Here is a 20,733-nt window from a genome sequence, read left to right as displayed (position 1 = left end):
TGAGGAGATGCCCAAGACTTGCCCTTGATTTCTCACATCTTCACTGTTCAATTTGGTTCAAGGAAACCTGAAAGAACAACAATTTAAATGCCTGTTGCCAAATCAATACGACCAACAATAAGGTCATAATCACAGAGACAGTTTACCACAGAATAGTCAATATGTAGTTACAGACGCAGGCTAAAAAGGGAATCAGGAGAAAAAAAATCCTTATATCTAAAATTATGAAAGAAGTGACATGACAGCCTCTTTTATTAAATCCAAACTGAAGTTCAAATTTTTCTTGCTACAGTTAATGAGAGAGAACGAACTAGGTGAGACTTAGACGTATTTTTTTAAAAAAAATGCTCTAGTTCCAATTTCAGTTCCGATATTGACTCACTGTGGCCTAGGGAAAGTTGCATATTCTTAGTTAGAACCACTTCCAAACTGTTATTGAAGTAAAAAACCACTTCTGCCACAGCAGTGCTGCATATGGTCCTCAATGCCCTAAAAGCTATTGTTGCATAAAGACAGCGTCCAGTAAAAACCTTGCTTTGTAGTTTCTGCATCTACCTATTGAACAGAATTCATCTCACCCCCATCTAACACTCCAATATAAACATTTAGCTTCAGGAAGGAAAAACAGCTTGACTGCTGCTTTGAGGATACAAAGAAATTGTATCACTAAAATTATAAACAGAGCTAATAAAAAGCAGTCATCAGCCACAACTGCCAGTGAAAAGCTATGGTTTTAGTGGTTTTAGCTAAACTTGCTCTCATGCCAAAGCAACTCCCTCACCTATAAAGCTGCAAGACGATCTCTCCCAAAAAAAGCACTACAAGAACATCCAGGCGCCTGTTTCCTCTGTGCTTGTAAAACCCCGTGTTCAGGAGGAGGCTCACTGCAGCAGGCTACAAGCACTGAAGGCGCCATTCCCCCGGCTCCATTGCCATCCATCGTAGCTCCAGCTACAGTGCCAACAGCTGCGCAACTTTTAACAGTCATTGAGCTCATTGCTTTGGAAAAGTGTTTCAGCTTTTAGCTGCTACAGTAGCTTCAAACCGCATCGCCCTGCCTCAGGCACAGACATCCCTCACAACTCCAGGGAAGATGCACTGGTCCCAAGGAGCATGTTCCTGCTAAGGAGTGAAGCCCAATGTTTCCTGTCACGGCTATGCCCCCTGCGAATGGCACAACCTGCCTTACAGCAAGATGAATACACCAGAGAGAAGACAGGAGAAAAGAAAAAAAAAAAAAAAAAGAAGAAGAGTACAACAAAAGGTGAGTGACCACTTGTGTCTTCCTAGAGGTAGGGAAAAGCAAAGACCTGGAAAGGGGAATGGGAGCAAGAACCAACACCGGAAGAAACAGGAGTGTCTTGCAAAAAACCTACACCACATCAAAACCAGTCACGAGCTCAAGGAGTCAGAAGTCAGAGCTAAAGAAAGAAACACCTCCTGCCCAGGTCTGCAATGGAGCCAAGGCTGAGTGCAGGATCCAGCTCACGGATGCAAACACCCACATGGAGCTGGGGCTCTCATCTCCCGTGGCAGTCAGTGTGCCTAGTCAACAGAGCCCAGAGGGAGACACTGACCCAGCAGGGGTGCCCACTTCAGCGGGAGCTGTATCCTTCTCTAGGCTCTGCTGACCACATCTCCGCTTGGCTGGAAGGGGAGATCAGGCACCCAGTTCACACGGAACCATCTGAATTGAGCTGTCTTAACCCACAAGCTGAACCCACATCTCACCTCAGAGCTGCTGGAGAAAAGGCGAATCTTATTTATAAAAAAGGAATAAAGGCCCTTCCCACTGATTTTAGAATTTTTAGAGCAGCACACAATCGATCTCTGGAGGTGAATCAGGCAAAGGTTGTGGAGAAAAAGGAAGAATTAGGTAAATGTATATCCAAGGCCCAGACAGAGGGGGACCAAATTAAGGCTGCATAAACACCCCCAGCTCTGCCAGTTCCCAGCTTTTGAGTACTTGACTTCACAAACTGATGGGTCACAAGGAGGCACCGAGTCCCAGAGCGCATTAGCTGCAACACATTGCAGAAAGGCACATTTCAAAAGCAAACAGCCTCGGCTCTGCCTAGCACAGCGTTCACAAGGAACAACAGTCACAAGGAACCCAGTACTTGCCATCCTGCCACAAAAGTATGAAAATTAAACCTGCCTTTTTTTTTTTTGCATCCCTACTACACCCACCATGTTACTAGAAAATGACTTTTCTTTCAGATTAATTTAGCACTGTTGAAAGGCAGTGGATCTCCATTTACAATATCAATGAGGCAAGCACAGCACAGCTGAGGGAATTATAAACCGCATCTCACTATTTTACCAGCCCATTTTAATTCGGGCTGGAAAGCAATCTCTGCTGAAAGAAGGAAAAAATGTAGCGCAGGCACTGTGTTAGCTCTCCAGGGCATGGCAGTATCAGCCTAGGATCACCTGCATCCTTATGGAGCTCATAGCAATCACTAATGTTTGATCTTCTGCCCACTGCCACGGGAAAATCACAATACAACAGCAACTAAAGGCAGTGCTTCTGTAATACACAGGATGGTGTAATATTTTGTGTCAGGGAAGAAATTAATCCAGAGAGCTTATTTAGTACAGGCCATGCTGTCTCTTCGTGACATTACCTTTAGATCACCAGCACAGTTTGAACTAGAACCGTGTAATCATCAGGCCAGGTTCATATTCATACAGGTGACCAAGCCATGAATCAAACTCCACCTCCAGTCACCAGTCCCAGCTGACCACTCAGACCCCATCCTAGCATTAACATTTTAGTGCAGGTCACCGGAGAACTTGTTATGCTTGCCAAATTACACATGCACAGCAGTGAAGCAGCAAAAATGAGAAAAGTATTCCCTTTGGCAGGTGTTCAGCAGTAATTTGCTGAAAATGTACAAAAAAGGCACTGAAATTCATTATTTAGCTTTGACAATGTCATGACCGCTAGGGCCATCATCCTTTCCACCAGCGTAGGATAAAATACGGATCAATAGCATTTACAAATATTGCTAAATTTGGTGTAGCTCATATTTCTGTTGCGAATAAACACAAAGGTTGAAAGGTTCCACCCTTAAACCTTTGACAAAGATATATTTGGTTCCAGCAACCACCTTAGAAAACCTAAAGTCAGGTACTACCAGATGTGCTGTTGCGCATGCAGAGAAGTATCTGGTGGCTGTGGCTTCCTCATTGCTACTTTCCTTCCCCTAGTCTACATTCAGTCACAAACCTGAGTAATTTACATGCAGGAGAAAATGCTGTGGAAATACTGAACAGGGCAGATAGCTGGATAGGCAATCACTTTCCATAGCTGCAGGATGAAAAAGGATGAACAGCTACCCATAACAAGATTTGGATCTGATGAAATGACTTGCGCTTACATATCTCCTGAACAACACACATTTCAGCAGCTAGAAGTTGGGTCTTGGCAGTAGAAAATAAGCAATGCAAAACCAACAGCATGCCAGAAAAGGCCAGCCAGCTTTGGGGTAAATCTCCTCAAATTCTGCCAGCTGGAAAGACATTATCCATACCAAAAGCGTTTAGGGGTACAAACCCTGCACCAAACAGTTTTCAATGACAAACATGGCTCCTGCGCCATGGAAGAATCATAGAATCATCATCACATCCGAAGCTGGAAACAAAGAAAACCTGCCTGCTTCTCCAGAACATTACAAACTAGTCTACAAATCTCCGGGAACAAAAGGAAATTTACAACAGAGGTTCAGCCTACATTATCTGGCACTAAAACAATGGCCAGTTATCTCCTGCCTGGCACAGAAAAATCACTGCCCAGTCAGATGTCCCGAGGGATTTGACAGACAAGCTCCGATGGATACAGCCACAGCAATTTGTAATGTTGCTGCCTCCTGCTATTCACTTCCTTCCCTGCCAGAAGCTGCTGCCTGCACAGGAGGGGATGCAGAACCAGTAAGTACCTCCACACCTCAGTTGCCCAAATTACTCCTAGAATAGGAGTTTCAGCCAGCAATTACTGCGGTTTGTGCTGGAGCTGCTAGAGCTGCAAGAGCCTACCTGTCACAGTACCTACTCATTATGGCAAGTCAAGAGGTGAGATCTGACTATCAAATTCTGGAGATTTGTAGCGGGGCAATTTAACACGCTGGGCTTCCTGCAGCCAAAGAAGTAGCATGTCTTCTTAAATCGCTATCCGTTCCAGATTACATTAATTTGTCAGAGGGTGAACTCTGGCAGCTGAAGGGTGGACAACTATGTTTAGCTGCCTGTTTTGGAAGTGGTAACCTCAAGCAGAGGGTCAAGGTAGATAAAGGGAGAACAGTAACCTCTTAAATCGCCCTGGCATGAATCACTGGAGCCAGTGAGTCAAAGCGCTCTGTTATTTTTGCTAGAGTCACAATTAGGACTCAGAAAGCACAATTAAGATATATTAGTGTAACAAGCAACCATATGTCAATTGAGCCATCTGAATTGTAGGAGAACATCTTTTTTGCCTATACTAACCACATGGTAAAGCATGTGTGCTTAAACCTCTTTCCTTGAGAGTCAGCGTACACTAGAATTTCTCACAAGCCGGGCCAGCAAAACACAGATCCAAAGCCAGCTGCATCAGCACAGGCACAACATGCTCCCTTGTTACCCCACATCATTTCATTGCAGGTCTGTGCCCTGAAAGTCAAGCAGCCAGGCTAAATCCTGGTAAAATCACAGCCCTGGCAGCAGCAAGACTAGACCTACCTGCAGAAACCCACATCTTCTAACAAAACTCCCAAAGCCTTGTTTGGGACGTTTAAAACAGACTTCAATTTTGACAACGGAGTGCAATGCTCTGAAAGCAGGTTTATCCCCCACTACTGAAAAGCAAAATTATGAGTTGCTTAGTCGTCCACCTTCATGATCACTCAATTTCTTGTGGAGAAATTGCAGCTTCTATTAGAAGAATTACTAATAGATGAGACCTAATGTTGGTATTTGAGAAAAGAATGTAGCAATCTTTCCAATAAACCCACTCTCTGGTAACCACACAGAAACATCTTGGATGGGTTGCTCTGATCCAGTGTGCTCAAGAAGAGTGATTTCCAGCTGGGTTTCAAAAGGCATCAGGAGCTTCACTTACCAAATCAACTGCTGCTGAAACTGCCAGTGCTCAGGGTTTTTCTCCCTTCCTCAGATGAGCTAAAAGGTCTTAAGCTGGAAACACAACAATCCAGCCCTAAGCAGCGGTTACTTAAAACCCACATTTTCTCTTTCAGCAAAGGCTCTAAAGTAGCTGCTCACTGCTTACCAAAAGATCAATACGGCTTTTGGGATACCTAAAGGAAATTTCCTCGCACATAATGAAGATGTTGGTAGCAGCGGGAAGCATTGCTGCCTGCTCACCAGCTCAGCAGAAACAGCTAATGGTGGAAACACAAAAGGACACTCGGCAAAAGCAATCAATGACAAGCCTAAGAAAAAGGCAGTCTCACAGTGTTGTCTGGTGTTGGGAACTGAAATTTCTCCACAAGGAATCAAACGCAACTGACAGCACTCACTTCTGCAAGTTCTGGGCTTCGACGAATGATGGAAGTGGAAAATGAGCCTTTTAAGAGACTACTTACTGAAGAGTGGATGTAAAGCCGAAACAGCCTTGGATTACAGACCTATTATGGAAATAGTTATTATGTCTGCTGTGTACCTGAATATTGTCACATAAATATCAGGTACACAAGACACTTGAGTTGCAGAACATGAGGTTCCAGCAATTTTATCCCCTTCTTGCTTTGCCATTAACAGTGTGATTTACAACCAGATTGAACATCAGGCAAAGTACGATACCGTTAAAATTATTTTTAAAAAATAATTTCTGTGCATTTTTAAATACATGAAGAGAAGCCTTGATATAGGCTTCATGTTCCAGTCCAAGGAGCTGCAGGGGTGCACAGCCCAGGGGGACCTTTCTGACACCCACCTTTCTCAAGACAGGCGAGTTCTCCTTTGTCCTTATTCACTGATTAAAAGTCAGATCCTGGCTCAGAGAAGAGGTACTCAGCCCTTGGAGTTAAGTGGTGAGTCATGGTGGCAGTTAAATATGCTCAGCACCTCTAATGACTCATGGGTCAGGTGAGAGGAGCAAACTGATGGGGAGCAGCAATTCTCATTTGCATGTGTATTCTACACCTTCTTGGTTCATTGTCCTCAGGGAAGAGCAAAGGTAGCTGCAATCAAGTCAACACTTCGGCTTGATGGGAACAACTCCCAGAGAAAAATGTATTTCTCTAGTGTACAAAACCAAAAATCTGTCTTACAGTGATTCTTTAACAGTAATTACAAAACTCCTCCTGAAGAAGGGGCAGTTATCACCAAGTCCACAGTCTTGCTCGACAGGCAATCAGAAGCGTGCTGAAATCTCCTAAGTGGCATTCTCAGTAGATAAAAATTAAAACTTCTCAGTCTTGTTGCACAAACTCTACAAAACAAAGATGCCCCCTGGCTCTGCAATTCTTTACTCATTCCTTGGCCAGCTTATTTCTCAAGCATAGCAAAGCACCTCAAGCAAAAACTTCTGTCTGAATAGGCTAAAAAGTGTTTATTACCTCAATAGGGAGGTGCTACAGAAGTATTAAACACCAGCAACACTTTCTCAGGGAAGGTATGTCCTTCCTCCACTCGCAACAGAGTCACTATGAAACCCTAGCAGTTTCTCTGTTTATCTTTTGGGAAAAAAAAATAAAAAAAAAAAAATCACACTCTTGGTTGGTGAGTTGACACAGGTAAACACATTCACTTCCATAAGCACGTCCCATTCAGGCATTTTGTAAAAACCAAAATCTTAACTTGCTTCAGGTCCACTCATGCAAAAAGAACGTCTGCTCTATAAATTGAGTTCTTCAAATCCCCCAAGCTGGCTGTCCTGTTTATCCAGAAAAAGTTTAAAGCAGCAGCCTAGCTTAGATGCTCTGAGCCATCCCATGAAGATCCTACTCCTTCCACTGACTATAAAGCCAGTTTCAGACCGATTTATTTGAAGTGGCTGGCTAGAGCAGTGCCCCACTTCTGCAAGACAGATCACTCCCAGTCCCACATCATTGCCCTCTTAGAGGCACTGCTGGGTTTGCAACTTCGTGATTTACCATGAGGCTGGATTTACCATAAAACTTTATCTCCCAGAAAGCCAGAAGCTAACTCAGAATATCAGATGGAGTCCATGGGCCAGCACAGTTTGAGGACTTACTCCTTTAGTCAGCCTTGCAGTGCCGGTTGCTGGTGAGGAACAGTAGAGAACTCCACGGCAGGCTCCGGTTGTACCGTACTGGTTGAAATGGCTCACTCACTTCCTTTTTATCAGGTTAAATAGGACCAGCAGTTGCAGCACGCTGATCAAGACAAAGTCTTATATGAAGGAAATTCAAAATTACATCAAGAGGAGGATGTCAGACTGATGACGCTGCAGTGTTGCACATTTCAGACCATATAGGTCAGCGCGTCGCTATCACTGGAAAGGCAGCACTGGCCATAGAAGCCCAGCTCAAGTTTAGGATGAAGTAAAGAAATGACTGGACAAAGGGGGAAAAAAACCGTGTTCGTAGTTAGGTGGACTGTAGCCTCTACAGATAGATGCTCCACTGGCTTAAACAAAGGTCATGCTCAGAAGGCCTTTTAAAAAAGCATGCTGGCTGAAGGTCTTTTTCCCTGTTAGGGAATTCACTGTACAAAATCCAAAGTTAAGTAATGATGTGCACAAAGAAGAAAAATTTCAGTGCTACCATAATACCATTCAAAGTAAGGGTGAGAGAGACCAAATCCCAGGTTACTGCTGCATGCTGTGTCCACAATATAAAACAAGTAAAATACAGTTAGTATTCCCCATGTAGCATGGCCTCTTGTTGATGGAAGTAGTGAGGGAGAAGGGCTGAATTCTCATGTACAAAGATAAATACATTCAACCTTGAATGTTGATTTCAAGTGTCATTGCCCATCTCAAAACAGTACTGCAGTGACACAGTACAACAGCTAAACGCAAGACGCAAAAAAAGTAAAAGGTCTGATTCATCTTGAACCAAATTTTCTCACCTCTAGAATATTTAGGAAGTGCAACTTAAGTAACTCCCACATACCTCCATTTACTAAGCATTTAACATGAAATTTATGTTAAAAATATAAACCTTTATTTATCTGCTGGGAAAAAACCCCACCACACTGTTAGCGCAGGTTTTCTCACATTGCTTGATCTGCATGCTTGCAAGGCAGTACACTGACTTCAGAGTCACTTTGGTTTTGCACGCACTTCAAATTACTTGGTCACACGGCCTGTGTCATAAATAGTTTCCTCATCTGCAGAGCAAAGGACAGGCTACTCAAAAAACAATTTTAGGTCCAATAAAATTAGCTAGACACTGCAGCAGAAAAAAATAAGGAAAAACCACATCCCGAACCACCTGATGTATGTTATAAGCACAGCACTAATTTGAATAGATAGCTCGTTATGGAAGAAAGGTTTGCAGGCTGTGTCCTTCAGTGCTCACAATCAGGGCACTAGAGCAAAAGAAAAGCAATTCTTTTCTCAGCTTCTTCATTATTTTATCCTGATAAAATCCACTTGAGAAGAGCAGCATAGCACTTTTTGTGTGGCTTTGAACGACAAGAAAAAAAAATTAAAAACCCAAAGAAAACCAGCAGAAGTGTTTGCTGCCCTCCAGAGGAAACCTAAATGAAACGACAGCTTTAAAATACGAAGGTAGACATGAAGCTAGGCAAGGATTAGTCCTAATCAGTTTTAAAACCACTCTTTAGTAGCTAATGGCATCAAGGAAAATCCGCCGCACTCAATGATGACAAGGCAGCAAACTACAACTGTCAGTACAGATGCTCACCTAGTTTTAACAGCCCCAAAACATCAAATCCCTCCTTTTTCTTCTTAGTTTTATACCACAGAATGCACGGAAAAGTTACGTTTTAATGACCCAAAGCAGACGTAAATAAATAAACCACAGATTTTCAGTTCATCAATTGTAAAAGGAGAAGAGCATCTCCCTGTCACACTGAAATACTGCAAGGGTAACTGCATTTGAGACGGCAAGGGGCTTGGAGCTCCAGAGCACTGACGCTCTTGGGGGTGAGTCATCCCTTATGGGAGCTGACGTCTGGCCTCCCTTGAAGGCAGGATCAGTTCCCCTTCCCAGCTGAAGGAAATAAATCCCATGGCAATGCAATTTGTCACAACTCCAAATCAAGGTGATGAGGCATGAAAGGTAGAAGTCCAGATGGAATGCCAAGAAATTAGAAGAAGCTTAGCATTTCCTAAATGAGAAAAATAGATAAACCACGGCCTGATCTGCTGGTGCTACGCAGTACACAGAGCAATGCTGCAAGCAGAGCTATAAATATTCCATGCCTAAATAAATATTGGGATAAACAGTGCCTTTCAAAAAGAAAAAGGTTTTGTCTTCAGTATTTTCTGTTGTTACGCCAGTTAAAGAACACTTTTAAACAATTATATCAAGGAAAACCAAGATGCTTACCTGACAGCCTCTGCTACATTATTGGAAGTGTGACCTGATAAAGCATCGTGAAGGTTTCTGATGAAGTAATCTCTGTAGTCTTCGGGCAGGGCCATGAACGTTCCGCCCATCACAATAAATTCTACTTTATCCACGCTGTGGCCTAGCTGTTTCAGCTGTAAAATTAAAAGTACCAGGAAAAAATTACCAGACAGGGACTTACTTAAAAGACTTCTCTGAAAACCCCGATTCTTATACTGCATTTCCTTCTGTAGTTGTCATATCTTAATGTCAAATTGTTAATACTTTTGTACAGATTTCTTATAACCTCACCTCCAAAAACCCTCAAAAGTTATTTTTCTACAGCAAGAATCCAGGACTGATATTGAGTCCAATGTAACAGGTTTTCTTGACAAAACAAAATTATTTAGCCTAGCATTGTGCTGATGGGGTTGCACTGGTTCCAGTTTGAAGCTAGCTTAGGCTTAGATACGGCCAGTAGGAAAAGTTTCCTCACATCCACTTCAATCCATGTGGAACTAATTTTCCTTACAAATCTGCAGGAGAAAAGCACTACACTGAATCCATGCAGCATTTTCCAATGGATTTGGAAATAAAGAGGAAACCAGTTGAAGGAGAACACGACTGAGAAACCCTCCAGCTCTTCTAACTCTCCAGCAAAGACTCCCAAAAAATCATTTTGGTAGGAAAGCCACTATTAGAGTACTACATCCTCCATGAAAGTAATTATCAAGAACTAGCAACTGCCACCGAAGTTCACTAAAATTTTGTTGTAATAGGATCTCCTATTAGTAACCAGGTATTCTTCAGAACAGATAAGAGGTTCAAAACTCATCATTTACCAAATAGAAATGGCAGACGATTAAAAGAGTCTAAAAATATTATCTTTCTACGAGGATCAAGTCAGTTTAATGTAGAATTATAGAATCACAAAAAAGCTGAAGTTGGAAGGGACCTCTGGAGATCACCTAATCTGATCTCTCTTCTCAACACAGCATCAGCTACAGCAGCTTGGTCAGTGCTGTGTCTGAACAGGCTTTGAGTGTCTCAAAAGATGGAGACTGCACAACCTGTCCGGGCAGCCCGGTCTAGTGCTCTGTCACCCTCGCAGTTAAAAACTTATTTCCTGATGTTCAGATGGAATTTCTCCTGTTCCAATTCGTGCACATTGCATCATGCCCTGTCCAGTCACTGGGCACCACTCAGAAGAAGGTTGTCTCCACCTTCTTTACCAACGTGTACGAACACCTGGTGGTAGGCTGCAACACTCCGCCGAGCCTTCTCATCCCCAGCCTTGACAGCCTCACCTCTCTCAGCACCTCTTCAGACACTCTAGTCCCTTCATCATCTTAGTGGCCTTTTACTAGACTTGCTCCAGTACGCACATGTCTGTCTGTCTGTCTTCTGTGGAGCCCAGAACTTGACACAGCTCCCCAGGTGGAGTCCCAGCAGTGCTGAGGCCAGAGGAAGAATCGCATACCTTGATGTGTTGGCAACACTCCTAATGCAGCACAGGAGGCTGCTGGTCTTTGTCTCAAGGGCACAATGCTGCTCATAGTCAGCCTGGGGTCCACCAGTACCCCCAGGTCCTTTTCTGTCAAGCTGCTTTCCAGCTGGTTGGCCCCCAGCACGTACTGGTGCCTGGGGTTATTCCCCCCCAGAGGCAGGACTTGGCATTTCCCTTTGTTCAACTTCCAAGACATTCCTGCCAGCTCATTTCTCCAGCCTGTCCAGGTGTCTCTGAATGGCAGCAGCATCCTCTGGTCTATCATCCACTCCTCCCAATTCTGTCTCATCTACAAACTTGCTGACGGTGTGCTCTGTCCCAACGTTCAGGTCATTAACACAGAGGTTAAACACTATTGGCCCCAATATTGACACTGGGTACTAGAGACTGGCCTCCAGCTGGACTTAGTGCTGCTGACCACAACCCTTTCAGCCCACCAGTTCAGGCAACCAAGAGGCAATTCTAGCATCACAGAATAGTTAGGGTTGGAAGGGACCCCTGGAGCCCACCCTGCTCAAGCAGGCTCTCCTACAGCAGCTGCACAGGATCACATCCAGGCAGGCTCTGGACGTCCCCAGAGGAGACTGCACAGCCTCTCTGGGCAGCCTGTCCCCGTGCTCCGGCACCCTCAAGGGAAAGAAGTTTTTCCTGCTCTCCCCACGGAGCTCCCTGTGCTGCAGTTTGTGCCCGTTGCCCCTTGTCCTGTCGCTGGGCACCGCTGACAAGAGCCTGGCCCCGGCCCCCTGACACTGGCCCTTAAGGTACCTGTGTGCATCGCTCAGGTCCCCTCTCAGCCTTCTCCTGCCCAGGCTGAACAGCCCCAGCTCCCGCAGCCTTTCCTCACCAGGAAGACGCTCCAGCCCCTCATCAGCTTGGTCACCTCCGCTGGCCCCTCCCCAGCAGCTCCCAGTCTCTCTGGAACTGGAGAGCCCAGCACTGGGCACAGCACTGCAAATGCGGCCCCACCAGGGCAGAGCAGAGGGGGAGGACATCCTCCCTCGACCTGCTGGCCACGCTCCTCCTCATGCACCCCAGGATCCCACCGGCCCCTTGGCCACGAGGGCACACGCTGCCGGCACATGGGCAACCTGCTGCCCCCCAGCACTGCCAGGCCCTTCCCCGCAGAGCTGCCCCCCAGCAGCTCAGCCCCAGCCTGTGCTGGTGCGGGGGCTGTTCCTCCCTTGGTGCAGGACCCTGCACTTGCCTTGGCTGGACTGCATTAGGTTCTTTGGCCCAGCTCCCGACCCTGCCCAGGTCTCGCTGCACGGCAGCACAGCCTTCTGGGGTACCAGCCACTCCCCCTAGCTTTGTATCATCATCATCATCATCTCATTATTTTCATCACAATCACAATGCATTCCCCTTTTACTGTAAAAATTTACCTGTTCCACTCTGTGTCTTGTCTGGAGATAGGGGTCATATCTAGCCCGAATAGCCCTCATAGATGTTGGCTAAAAAGCACAAGGAGATTAATTTTGTAAACTCTTTTTAAAAAGCACAGTGAAAAAGAACAAAAGACAACTTTCAGCACTGAAACATGTTCTGAAGTCTTCAAATCCTAAGTGACCCTAAAGTCTTCAAACTCACAAGCAAAAAGTCCATCCATCTGTAAATATGAATTTGGCTCCTTACATTTTTAAAAATTATAACAAACCCCCATTTTTGCCAGAGATGGTAACATGACATAAAAAGAATGACAATTTTCCGAATTTTCAGTGCAGTGCAAGAGGATAGATAAAGAATCTTTATAGCGAGTCACAAAAAATATTGCAAAAATCACAATGTTTTTCAAAATACTTTTTCTGTCCCATGCATTTTAGTTTCTCTTCACTGTTATCCAACCAGCGTACTCTAGAGCTCAGTCTAAACTTCAATGATTCTTTAAGCTAAACATATTCTGTCAATTGAAATCCCTAACAAGTTTTTATGTTACTAGCTTATGTAAGCCTATTAATAACACTCTACAATGAGGTTTTCAAGTATTTTGTGTATCCTGGATTCGTTTGGTATTTCATATCTATTATATTAAAAGCTCTAAAGGATGAGGACTCTTAATCATGCAGAACTCCCACATGCCATTAGTACTACACAAGTGAATCCATCCTATCCAAACCAACATGAATTACAAAGCAGTTACATATACACAGGATTTTCCTACTTTGCACTAACAGGATAAGCTCCAAGTCATTGAGAAGTAGGTAACAACAGACAAAATCCATTGTAAAAGGATGCTGCATCACTGGTTAGCAACTTAATCCAGTTTGTATTTTACCTCATTTTGTGACTTTATATGGGTACTACAGCTATGAGTTGTTTTCTTAAAGCCAGTCACAATAATTTAGTCACATGCTGTTAAGCTTTCTCCAGACAATAGGAGAGCACTATTTTGGAAATAGATACATTCAGTGAGGTATCACTGCAGACAGAGACATAAAAAGGCATGAAGATAATTTCAGAGCCACTAACAGCTAAATAATGGGCTTTCTTCCAGAGCCTGACCTGTGTTAATCCGCAGGGTCCTGTAGGTTGGAGAGGACTGAAAGCAGGTCCAGTTAGGACAGGATGCTTAGGGCTGTGTCCAGTCAGTGTTTGACTATCATTAGAGATCTGAAAAACCTCTCTAGATACCTACTGAAGTGCTTGACAACTTTCATGCTCAAACGTTCTTTTCCTTTTATTACAACACAGTTTTCCACATTCTAACTCACGTTTGTTGCCTTTCATCTTTTCACTGGGAAGTTCTGAGAAGGAGCGAGGCTCTGCCTTCTCCGTACCTTTCCCTTAAACCCACGTTGAGCCACCAGTAAAACTATGTTTCTGCTGGACTCTTTAGTTAAGGAAATTTTGACACAGATTGGTAACTCCTGTAGGAATCACAGCTAGCATTCATTTCAAGAAACTGCAGGCAGCAGCGTCCCATGGGAGACAGCAGTATCACCTTCAACTGCTCTTACTCCCTCACTGGTTTCCACAGCTGGACATTCAGATTAACAGCTGCTCCCACACCAGCAGGTCATGGGGTACAGCCATGACGCTGCACTTGCCCTGCTCAGCATCACAGGCTGCTCACTCCTGCTCTACAGTGTATCACATGCGTAACAGTATCAACAGCAGCAAGGTGAAGAGAAAGAAACTGCTGTGACAACTGAGAAGAATTTCCAGTGATATAATCGAGCTGCTTTAGATCTCGAAGTTTATGAAGTCTGCTTTTGCTCTTTATTCTCGCAATGTGAGTGAATTTGTAGAAATAAAGAGCAGCCTAACCCAAGTTTATAGAGAACGTAAGCAATGCATTATGGCAAACCAAAGTAATACCTCATATCCAGTGTAAGACTGTGTTGAATATTCAAAATCAGAATCAGGTCCACCTGGGCAGTATCTGCAAATATAAAAAGACAGAAGACAGCAAACTCATACAATTGCAACAGCTTAATTTGCCTGAGGCACAAGTACACAGGAGGGTGCAGGCTGAGCAGACACTACTCTAACTACCCCCACTACTCATCAGAAACACGGGGGAATAAAAATCCATGACAGTCTGACCGCAGCAACGTGCCAGCTGCTCTCCTGGCATTTGTGAGTTCTCGCACAGGTAAAACCAAATCTACCTGAGGAAGGCCTCATTAGCTCAAGCGCTATGGTACCTTAACGCTGCAATACAGCCTCTAGAGTAAAGCTAGCTCACTACTCAGGACAGAGCACGGGATGGATGGATGAATTCCTGTGTTTCTGCATCACCGGATGTAAATATAGGTACAGCCCCAAACACACAGGCTGGAGAGAGTGATACTGTGATAGGCAGTAACATTGACAGGTACTTAGCCTATGCACGTTTACAAATGCTAAATATACAGTGCAAAACAGTCGTTTCATTTAATTTTAATGAGACTGAGATGTCAAAAACCCAGTTCAGACCTGCCAAATGACTACATCCACATGAAACAACCTGGTAAGGCCTCCTAGTTGTAAAACATACTGTGAAGGTATTTCTGGAATGTGCCATTATTTCAGGGAGCTGCCATACAGTTCTGGAGTAATAGTTACCCACAGATTATTAGGTTTTAAAAAGTAATTTTACAGTCATAAACAACTCAAATATTTTCCACTATTCTATCAAGAACATAGTCTCATTTAATGTAAAATATGATTTTGTTTGGCATGGAAAGACATAAAATAGAAATATCCTCCGGTTACACAGTCTACATTTCTTTCCCAGAAATTTAAAGAATTTAAATATCTTTATGGTGAGAAAGCTCATTTACATTTGTTTTCTGAACTTAGAAATGCTATTTAATGAATACAGCATTCTAAGACTACTTCAAAAGAATACAGCCCGTCTACCCTTGATACCTGTACAGCAGTTTGGTGTTAAACTACAGTTTCTACACCTAGAGGCTTGTTTGAAACACTTATTCTTTGATGCAGCAAGACAGACTTGTGGCTACCACAGCATGACTGTGAGCCAAGAGAGGAACGATACGTGGCTGACAGTAATTAAAAGGTATATAAATGTATTTTTTTAAGGGTCCTTAGCTTTCTTTTGAGGGCTGTAGGATTAACAACCATTCTACATCCATTCTGTGCTCAAAGATGACCTGAGACAGGCGGGTTGACAACCCCTTCTAGTTTAGCTGCAGGCACTGAGCACCTCCAACGGAAAAGGTAATAGAGCAGTCAGCACATTTTACTTATGGTGCAGACCTCAAACGCACAGGCACCAAGATACTGCCATCTCTATCAAACCAGACACATGCGGTTCACAGTATAATTGATTGGTTTCCTCACTGTCCGCCCTGCAAACTCAACCCAAGTCATCTGTCACGATTATAAAATTAATTACCAAATTACCATGGCCAAATTAATTTGCTAGCAAAAGTTGTGCAATCCAATTGAAGACAATTCATATATGTAATTACCTGGAACATCTCAAACAGAATAGCTGCTCATGCAAAAACAAGAACAGAGCCAGTTCACTCTGTGTTAGGCAGCTGGTAGTGAAAAACACTGATGTTTTGGGAGTGACAAAGCGGGAAAGAAGAACATTGAAATAGATGAACAGATACGGTTAGGAAAAAACCCAAACAGATGAGATTTCAGGTGCACACACTCCTAAGTCAAACAGAGGTAACGTACCTCAAGGTAAACCCAGCTTGGGTATCTCAATTCAAATAAAACTCAGAAACTATTCCCTTATCACCACAAGCTCTTGGCAGCTGGAGGCCTTTCCTTCCATCTGGCTTTCATTTCATTCCAGAGTCACACTGTCACACCAAGCAAGTTTTGGCAGACAACACCTGCATCTCCTCAGGTAGGTCTCAGTTCAGCAGTCTGCAAACTTTTCAGACCGAGTGAGCCTTGTTTCTTCACTGTAACAGTTGTCTCCAATCTGCTCATGTACCCAGCCTTGCGCATGACACACCTAGGCACCCTAACACAGTAATGCACCTTACATTTGATCATTAATATAGTCTCCCAGTTACTATATTCACAAAATTATCTACTCAGGTAAGCAGGGTTTGGCCCATGAAAGAAAAAGGTTCCCTCCTTGACGAAAAACTGAAAACAGACTTTTTACTGTAACGTGCAGGTATCAGCAATCTGTGACTGCGCTTGCGTGGAAAGGAAGCCTGTCCCCAATACAATACTACTGCAATACTAGATTTATACAGAAATACACGAGGTCAGCTAAGCTGTCGTACTTACACACATATGTTGCCTGTAAAGTTAATGTGTGGGCACCTGTGTGGTTTGCACATCACAGCCACAACAGCGATCTGCAAGAAGTAAAGTTACAGAAGAGAGAAGTTATTGTAATTGCTTCTGAAGTTACTAAAACAAAGCGCATCCTGAAAGGCTATATACACATACATGTGAGATTCTATTTAAAGATGTTTTCTGCTCAGTCTTTCACCTAGAATATCTGTGCATTAGCTCTTGAAGAAGATAAATATATCAAGAAATAGGAATCCCATTATTTAATATTTTCACAATTCAGAATAAACTGGCAGTCTGTTACAAAGAACTGGAAGATGAAACAGGGGAGAGATGAAGAGAAACAAAGAAATATAAACCAAAGATAATAAAAATAGCTTCCTCCCTCCACCTAAGCCAAGAGTTTTTTACTCAGCTGACCTCACAACTGCTTCCCATACACTTAATGCAAGTGTAACACAAGATGCTCTCCTCCTTTGTGGAAGGGCCCAGTGGGAAGAAGAGACAGACACATTAAGATTTTCTAGTGTCCACTAACAGTTGGACTTTACAGGCTCAGAGGTCTTTGCCAACCTAAATGATTCTATAATTCTAATTTGGGGCACCCAACTCAGAACACCTAATTTCCAGTTTTCAGTAATCCTGGTTGGAGTAAGAGTTTAATGAACTATTCTATAGCCAGAACGAAGAAATTAAAGAAACTAAGCTTTTTTTTTTTGGTTTTGGGTGGTGTGGGTGGATGTTTGTGCTTTTGTTTGGGGGGGTTTTGCCACAGGTTTTGGGTGTTTTGTTTCATTTTTTAAGTTATAAGAATAACTTCCTAGATTTTTGTTTCTGGTTTTTTTGTGTTCATTTGTTTTTCGGTGTTTTTGTTAACCTGGCTTTAGGCATGCTATACATAGAGTAGGGAAGCTTAAAACCACACAACTGAATGTCAGCTGTACCTCTATTACCCCTTTCAGCCTGAACTACCTTTCAAAAGAACAAGTTAAATACTAACATTTTACCTTTGTTCACTAAGAGGACCTGCAGATTAAGCTGTACTGTTTCTACAGCAACTAAAAAGCAAGACATGCTGCTCACAAACAAAATCTCCACACCTCCTCTTTCTCTTCTCCCACGTTTTGAAAGCAATAGCCCTGTGGGCACATCACCACGGAAAAGACAACCTGGAAGGTGGCAATGCAACCAGGGCACCTATATTAAACCTCTGGACATTCAATATCCTGCTCTTTGAAAACTATTAAATACAACTTATTGATGAGAGCAGAAGAGAATGGTGACGGATGCACGTGCTTACCCCGCTAGCAGTCCTTATAGGCTTGGCCTTCAGCTTTGGTACCAGCACCTTGCGGTACTGCGGTGGAACAGCAGCGATGATGTCAACCAAACGTGGCTGTGCCGAAAGTCCGTACTTCGCCGACGTCTTGGTTTTCAGCCTGAAAGCAGAAATACCTCAAATTAACAACTCCATTCTGACCTGCATACCCATAACCCACAGCAGTCCTACTGTACTGCTGTTCAGTTACAGGGACATCTAGGTAGGTTCTCCCAATCTGCCTTTCCAGGCAACTTATTTAAAAAGCATACAGTAATTCCTTGCAACGCCTGCATTAAGATACCAAAAAATAAATTCCAAATAAAGTTGATAGGCAACAACTGCCAATGTTTTTAGTTTCTGTATATTTTACTCCTAAACATGATTTTATCAAAACATTGTCAAAGCTACCAATAGACTCTGGCTTACCCATTTTCAGTGATTTAATTCTTTTCATGTCTTCCATGTGATCAGCCCCTACACACGTAGCCTCTAACTGAGTTCATTTCTAAGACATTCATGTCAGTTATTTCCAGCATCAGCCAAAAGTTTGCAATTGCATCATGTAAATGCAATGGAAACAGTGGGACAAATTCAGGTTTTATTATTCTGCATATGTAAGGAAGGAAGAACTTTCTGTAAACAACTTCATTTATAACGCATTGCTAAGAAAATCAGATTTAAACTTTAACCCTATGTTCATCTCTCCTTCCCCTGATGGAACAGAGTACTGAAGGATGAACACAGGTGGAAACATAAAAGGGCAGCGACAAATTTCTTAAAGAGTTTTTCCCCAGTACAACCCTTTTGTACTCCAAGCATTGCCTATGAAGTAGCAAATCACCACAGAATTTACAGATCTTGGTGTCTTTATTATCAGGTAACGGTAAAAGAGAAATGACAGTACCCTGTAAAAATAAAACACGTTAAAATAAAGCCTGAATGTAATAGACTGTACAGGACGCGTTCATTACTGATGAACCAGCTCTTCAGTGTCACCCCAGAGTGACTTACTTGTTCAAGTTCACATCTTTTCCCTGCTCGTGAGCCTCAATTAACTGCTTTATGATGTCAGCTATCGTCATCATCATCAGCTCAGCATGGCTGAGGTCTCCTGAAACGGGAACAAAACAACAAACCATGTGTATAGCCAGTGCTTTCTAACTGCTTGTAACCAGAGGCATACCTGCTCTGCAATTCTTTTTTAATATTTCCCACAATTGTTGCCTAGAGGGAATTTTGCCCCTGCATATCACTCTTGACTTGCAGCACTCCCCGAACAAGTAACAGTCAACACCTTTTATCACTGACTTTCTTTTACTTCTAGGACAAACTCCACCTCCTCTCATCAGAGCAACCTGCACAACAGCTAGAAATAAAAAGCCATTGGAAGTTAAAGATGGTTAGTAGAATAGTCTGATGCTACCAGTACAGGCGGCAAAGAACAGAAAACGTTCTGGGAAGGATACTGCGGCAAACCAAATGAAGATGCCAGCTCTGTGAGCTCCCCGCCACCACAGAGAAGGTATGGTGTATCAGGCGGTGCAACCAGTGCCTTAAAGCTTCCTCACTGCACCTCACAGACCCACTCCCTGCTGCAGCAAGGGAGTATAGACTGTATAGACTGCATACATTGCTTGTGTTTCTTCATTACCAGCTTCAGGAGAAGAAGGGCATTGCTATTAAGAGATCCATCCACACTTCCTGCCAACACCATACATTTATTTCACCTCATGCAGCTCTGTCTACACCAGGAAATCTTGGAAAACTAAAACATGCATATCAAACTTGTGAGAAAAGCCACGAGCAGGGACATAGCTGGGTGCAAAACCACTCAGACAAGCTTTTGTTCATGCCAGCTGTGCTGAAATCCGGCAGCGTTTACATCCACCCGGAAGGAGCACGACAGTCCCATCTGGTCCCTACCCTGTACTGCCCTGCATCACCTTTGCTGCCCCATATTCGCCCCCCAGCTTTTCCCCCCGCCCCGCCACGAGGGAAAAGCCCAGCAATACCCGGACTGCCCCGGCCCCATTCTGCACCTGGCAGCCAGGGCACCGGTCTGGAGCAAACAACCCTCCGAACGCCCACAGGGGTGCAACGGGCTCCGCCTCGCAGCGCCAGCAACCGCTTCAGCAGCGGGGAAACAGAACGGGTAGCTCACGGAAGGGGTGCCCAGTCCCTCCAGCCCTCAGGCAAGGCCGGGGCTGGCCCTTCACCCGCCTCCGACAGCACACGGAGGCGGCAGAGCCGAGCCGAGCCTCGTCTGCCCCCTCCCCTCACAGGCCCAGCGCAGGGGGGGCGGCACAGCCCTGCCGCCTCCCAGCTCCCACCCGCGGGCCAGGGGAAAGTGTGAGGAGAAGGCCTGTCCCACGGGCCCGCCGCCGCGCCCAAACCACGGTAAAGGGCTGCGCCTCTGCCCGCCCTCACACACACCGGGGGCAAAGCCCTGCTCCGCAGCCCCTCCCCCTCACTCCCGGGGCCGAGGGAGGCAGACAAACCCCTGCCCCGCCGCCCTCAGCTCCGGGAGAGAGGCAGGGGCCAGCCTGCCGCCAGCCCCTGGGCACCGCGACCCCCTCAGGCTCCACTACCTTTCCTCTTCTGCTTCATGCTGGCGGCACGGCTCCGCCGCTCCCCTCACGGGCCACACCAGAGACTCCTGCCGCGAAACGCTACCACCCCGCACCGTCGTAAAAAGTCGCACCTCCAGCCGC

General features: G+C 44.4%; 1 protein-coding gene across 2 annotated transcripts in view; it reads right to left on the bottom strand.

Moving 5' to 3' along the window:
- Positions 1-20,733, bottom strand: part of ELP3 (elongator acetyltransferase complex subunit 3) — a 94,158-nt gene extending 73,425 nt beyond the window's left edge. For both annotated transcript variants that reach the window (XM_056342890.1, XM_056342891.1), the window contains exons 1-7: positions 20,611-20,733; positions 19,034-19,133; positions 18,002-18,140; positions 16,693-16,763; positions 14,305-14,368; positions 12,372-12,440; positions 9,483-9,637 (exon numbers count right to left, since the gene is read on the bottom strand). In XM_056342890.1, the coding sequence (XP_056198865.1) occupies positions 9,483-9,637; positions 12,372-12,440; positions 14,305-14,368; positions 16,693-16,763; positions 18,002-18,140; positions 19,034-19,133; positions 20,611-20,629 (617 nt within the window). In that variant the 5' untranslated portion in view covers positions 20,630-20,733. The remainder of the gene's footprint in view (positions 1-9,482; positions 9,638-12,371; positions 12,441-14,304; positions 14,369-16,692; positions 16,764-18,001; positions 18,141-19,033; positions 19,134-20,610) is intronic.

This window comes from Falco biarmicus, chromosome 6 (assembly GCF_023638135.1).
Source record: "Falco biarmicus isolate bFalBia1 chromosome 6, bFalBia1.pri, whole genome shotgun sequence".
NCBI lineage: Eukaryota > Metazoa > Chordata > Aves > Falconiformes > Falconidae > Falco > Falco biarmicus.
Note: the sequence above shows the minus strand (reverse complement) of the source record. Positions and strands in the feature narration are given on the sequence as shown.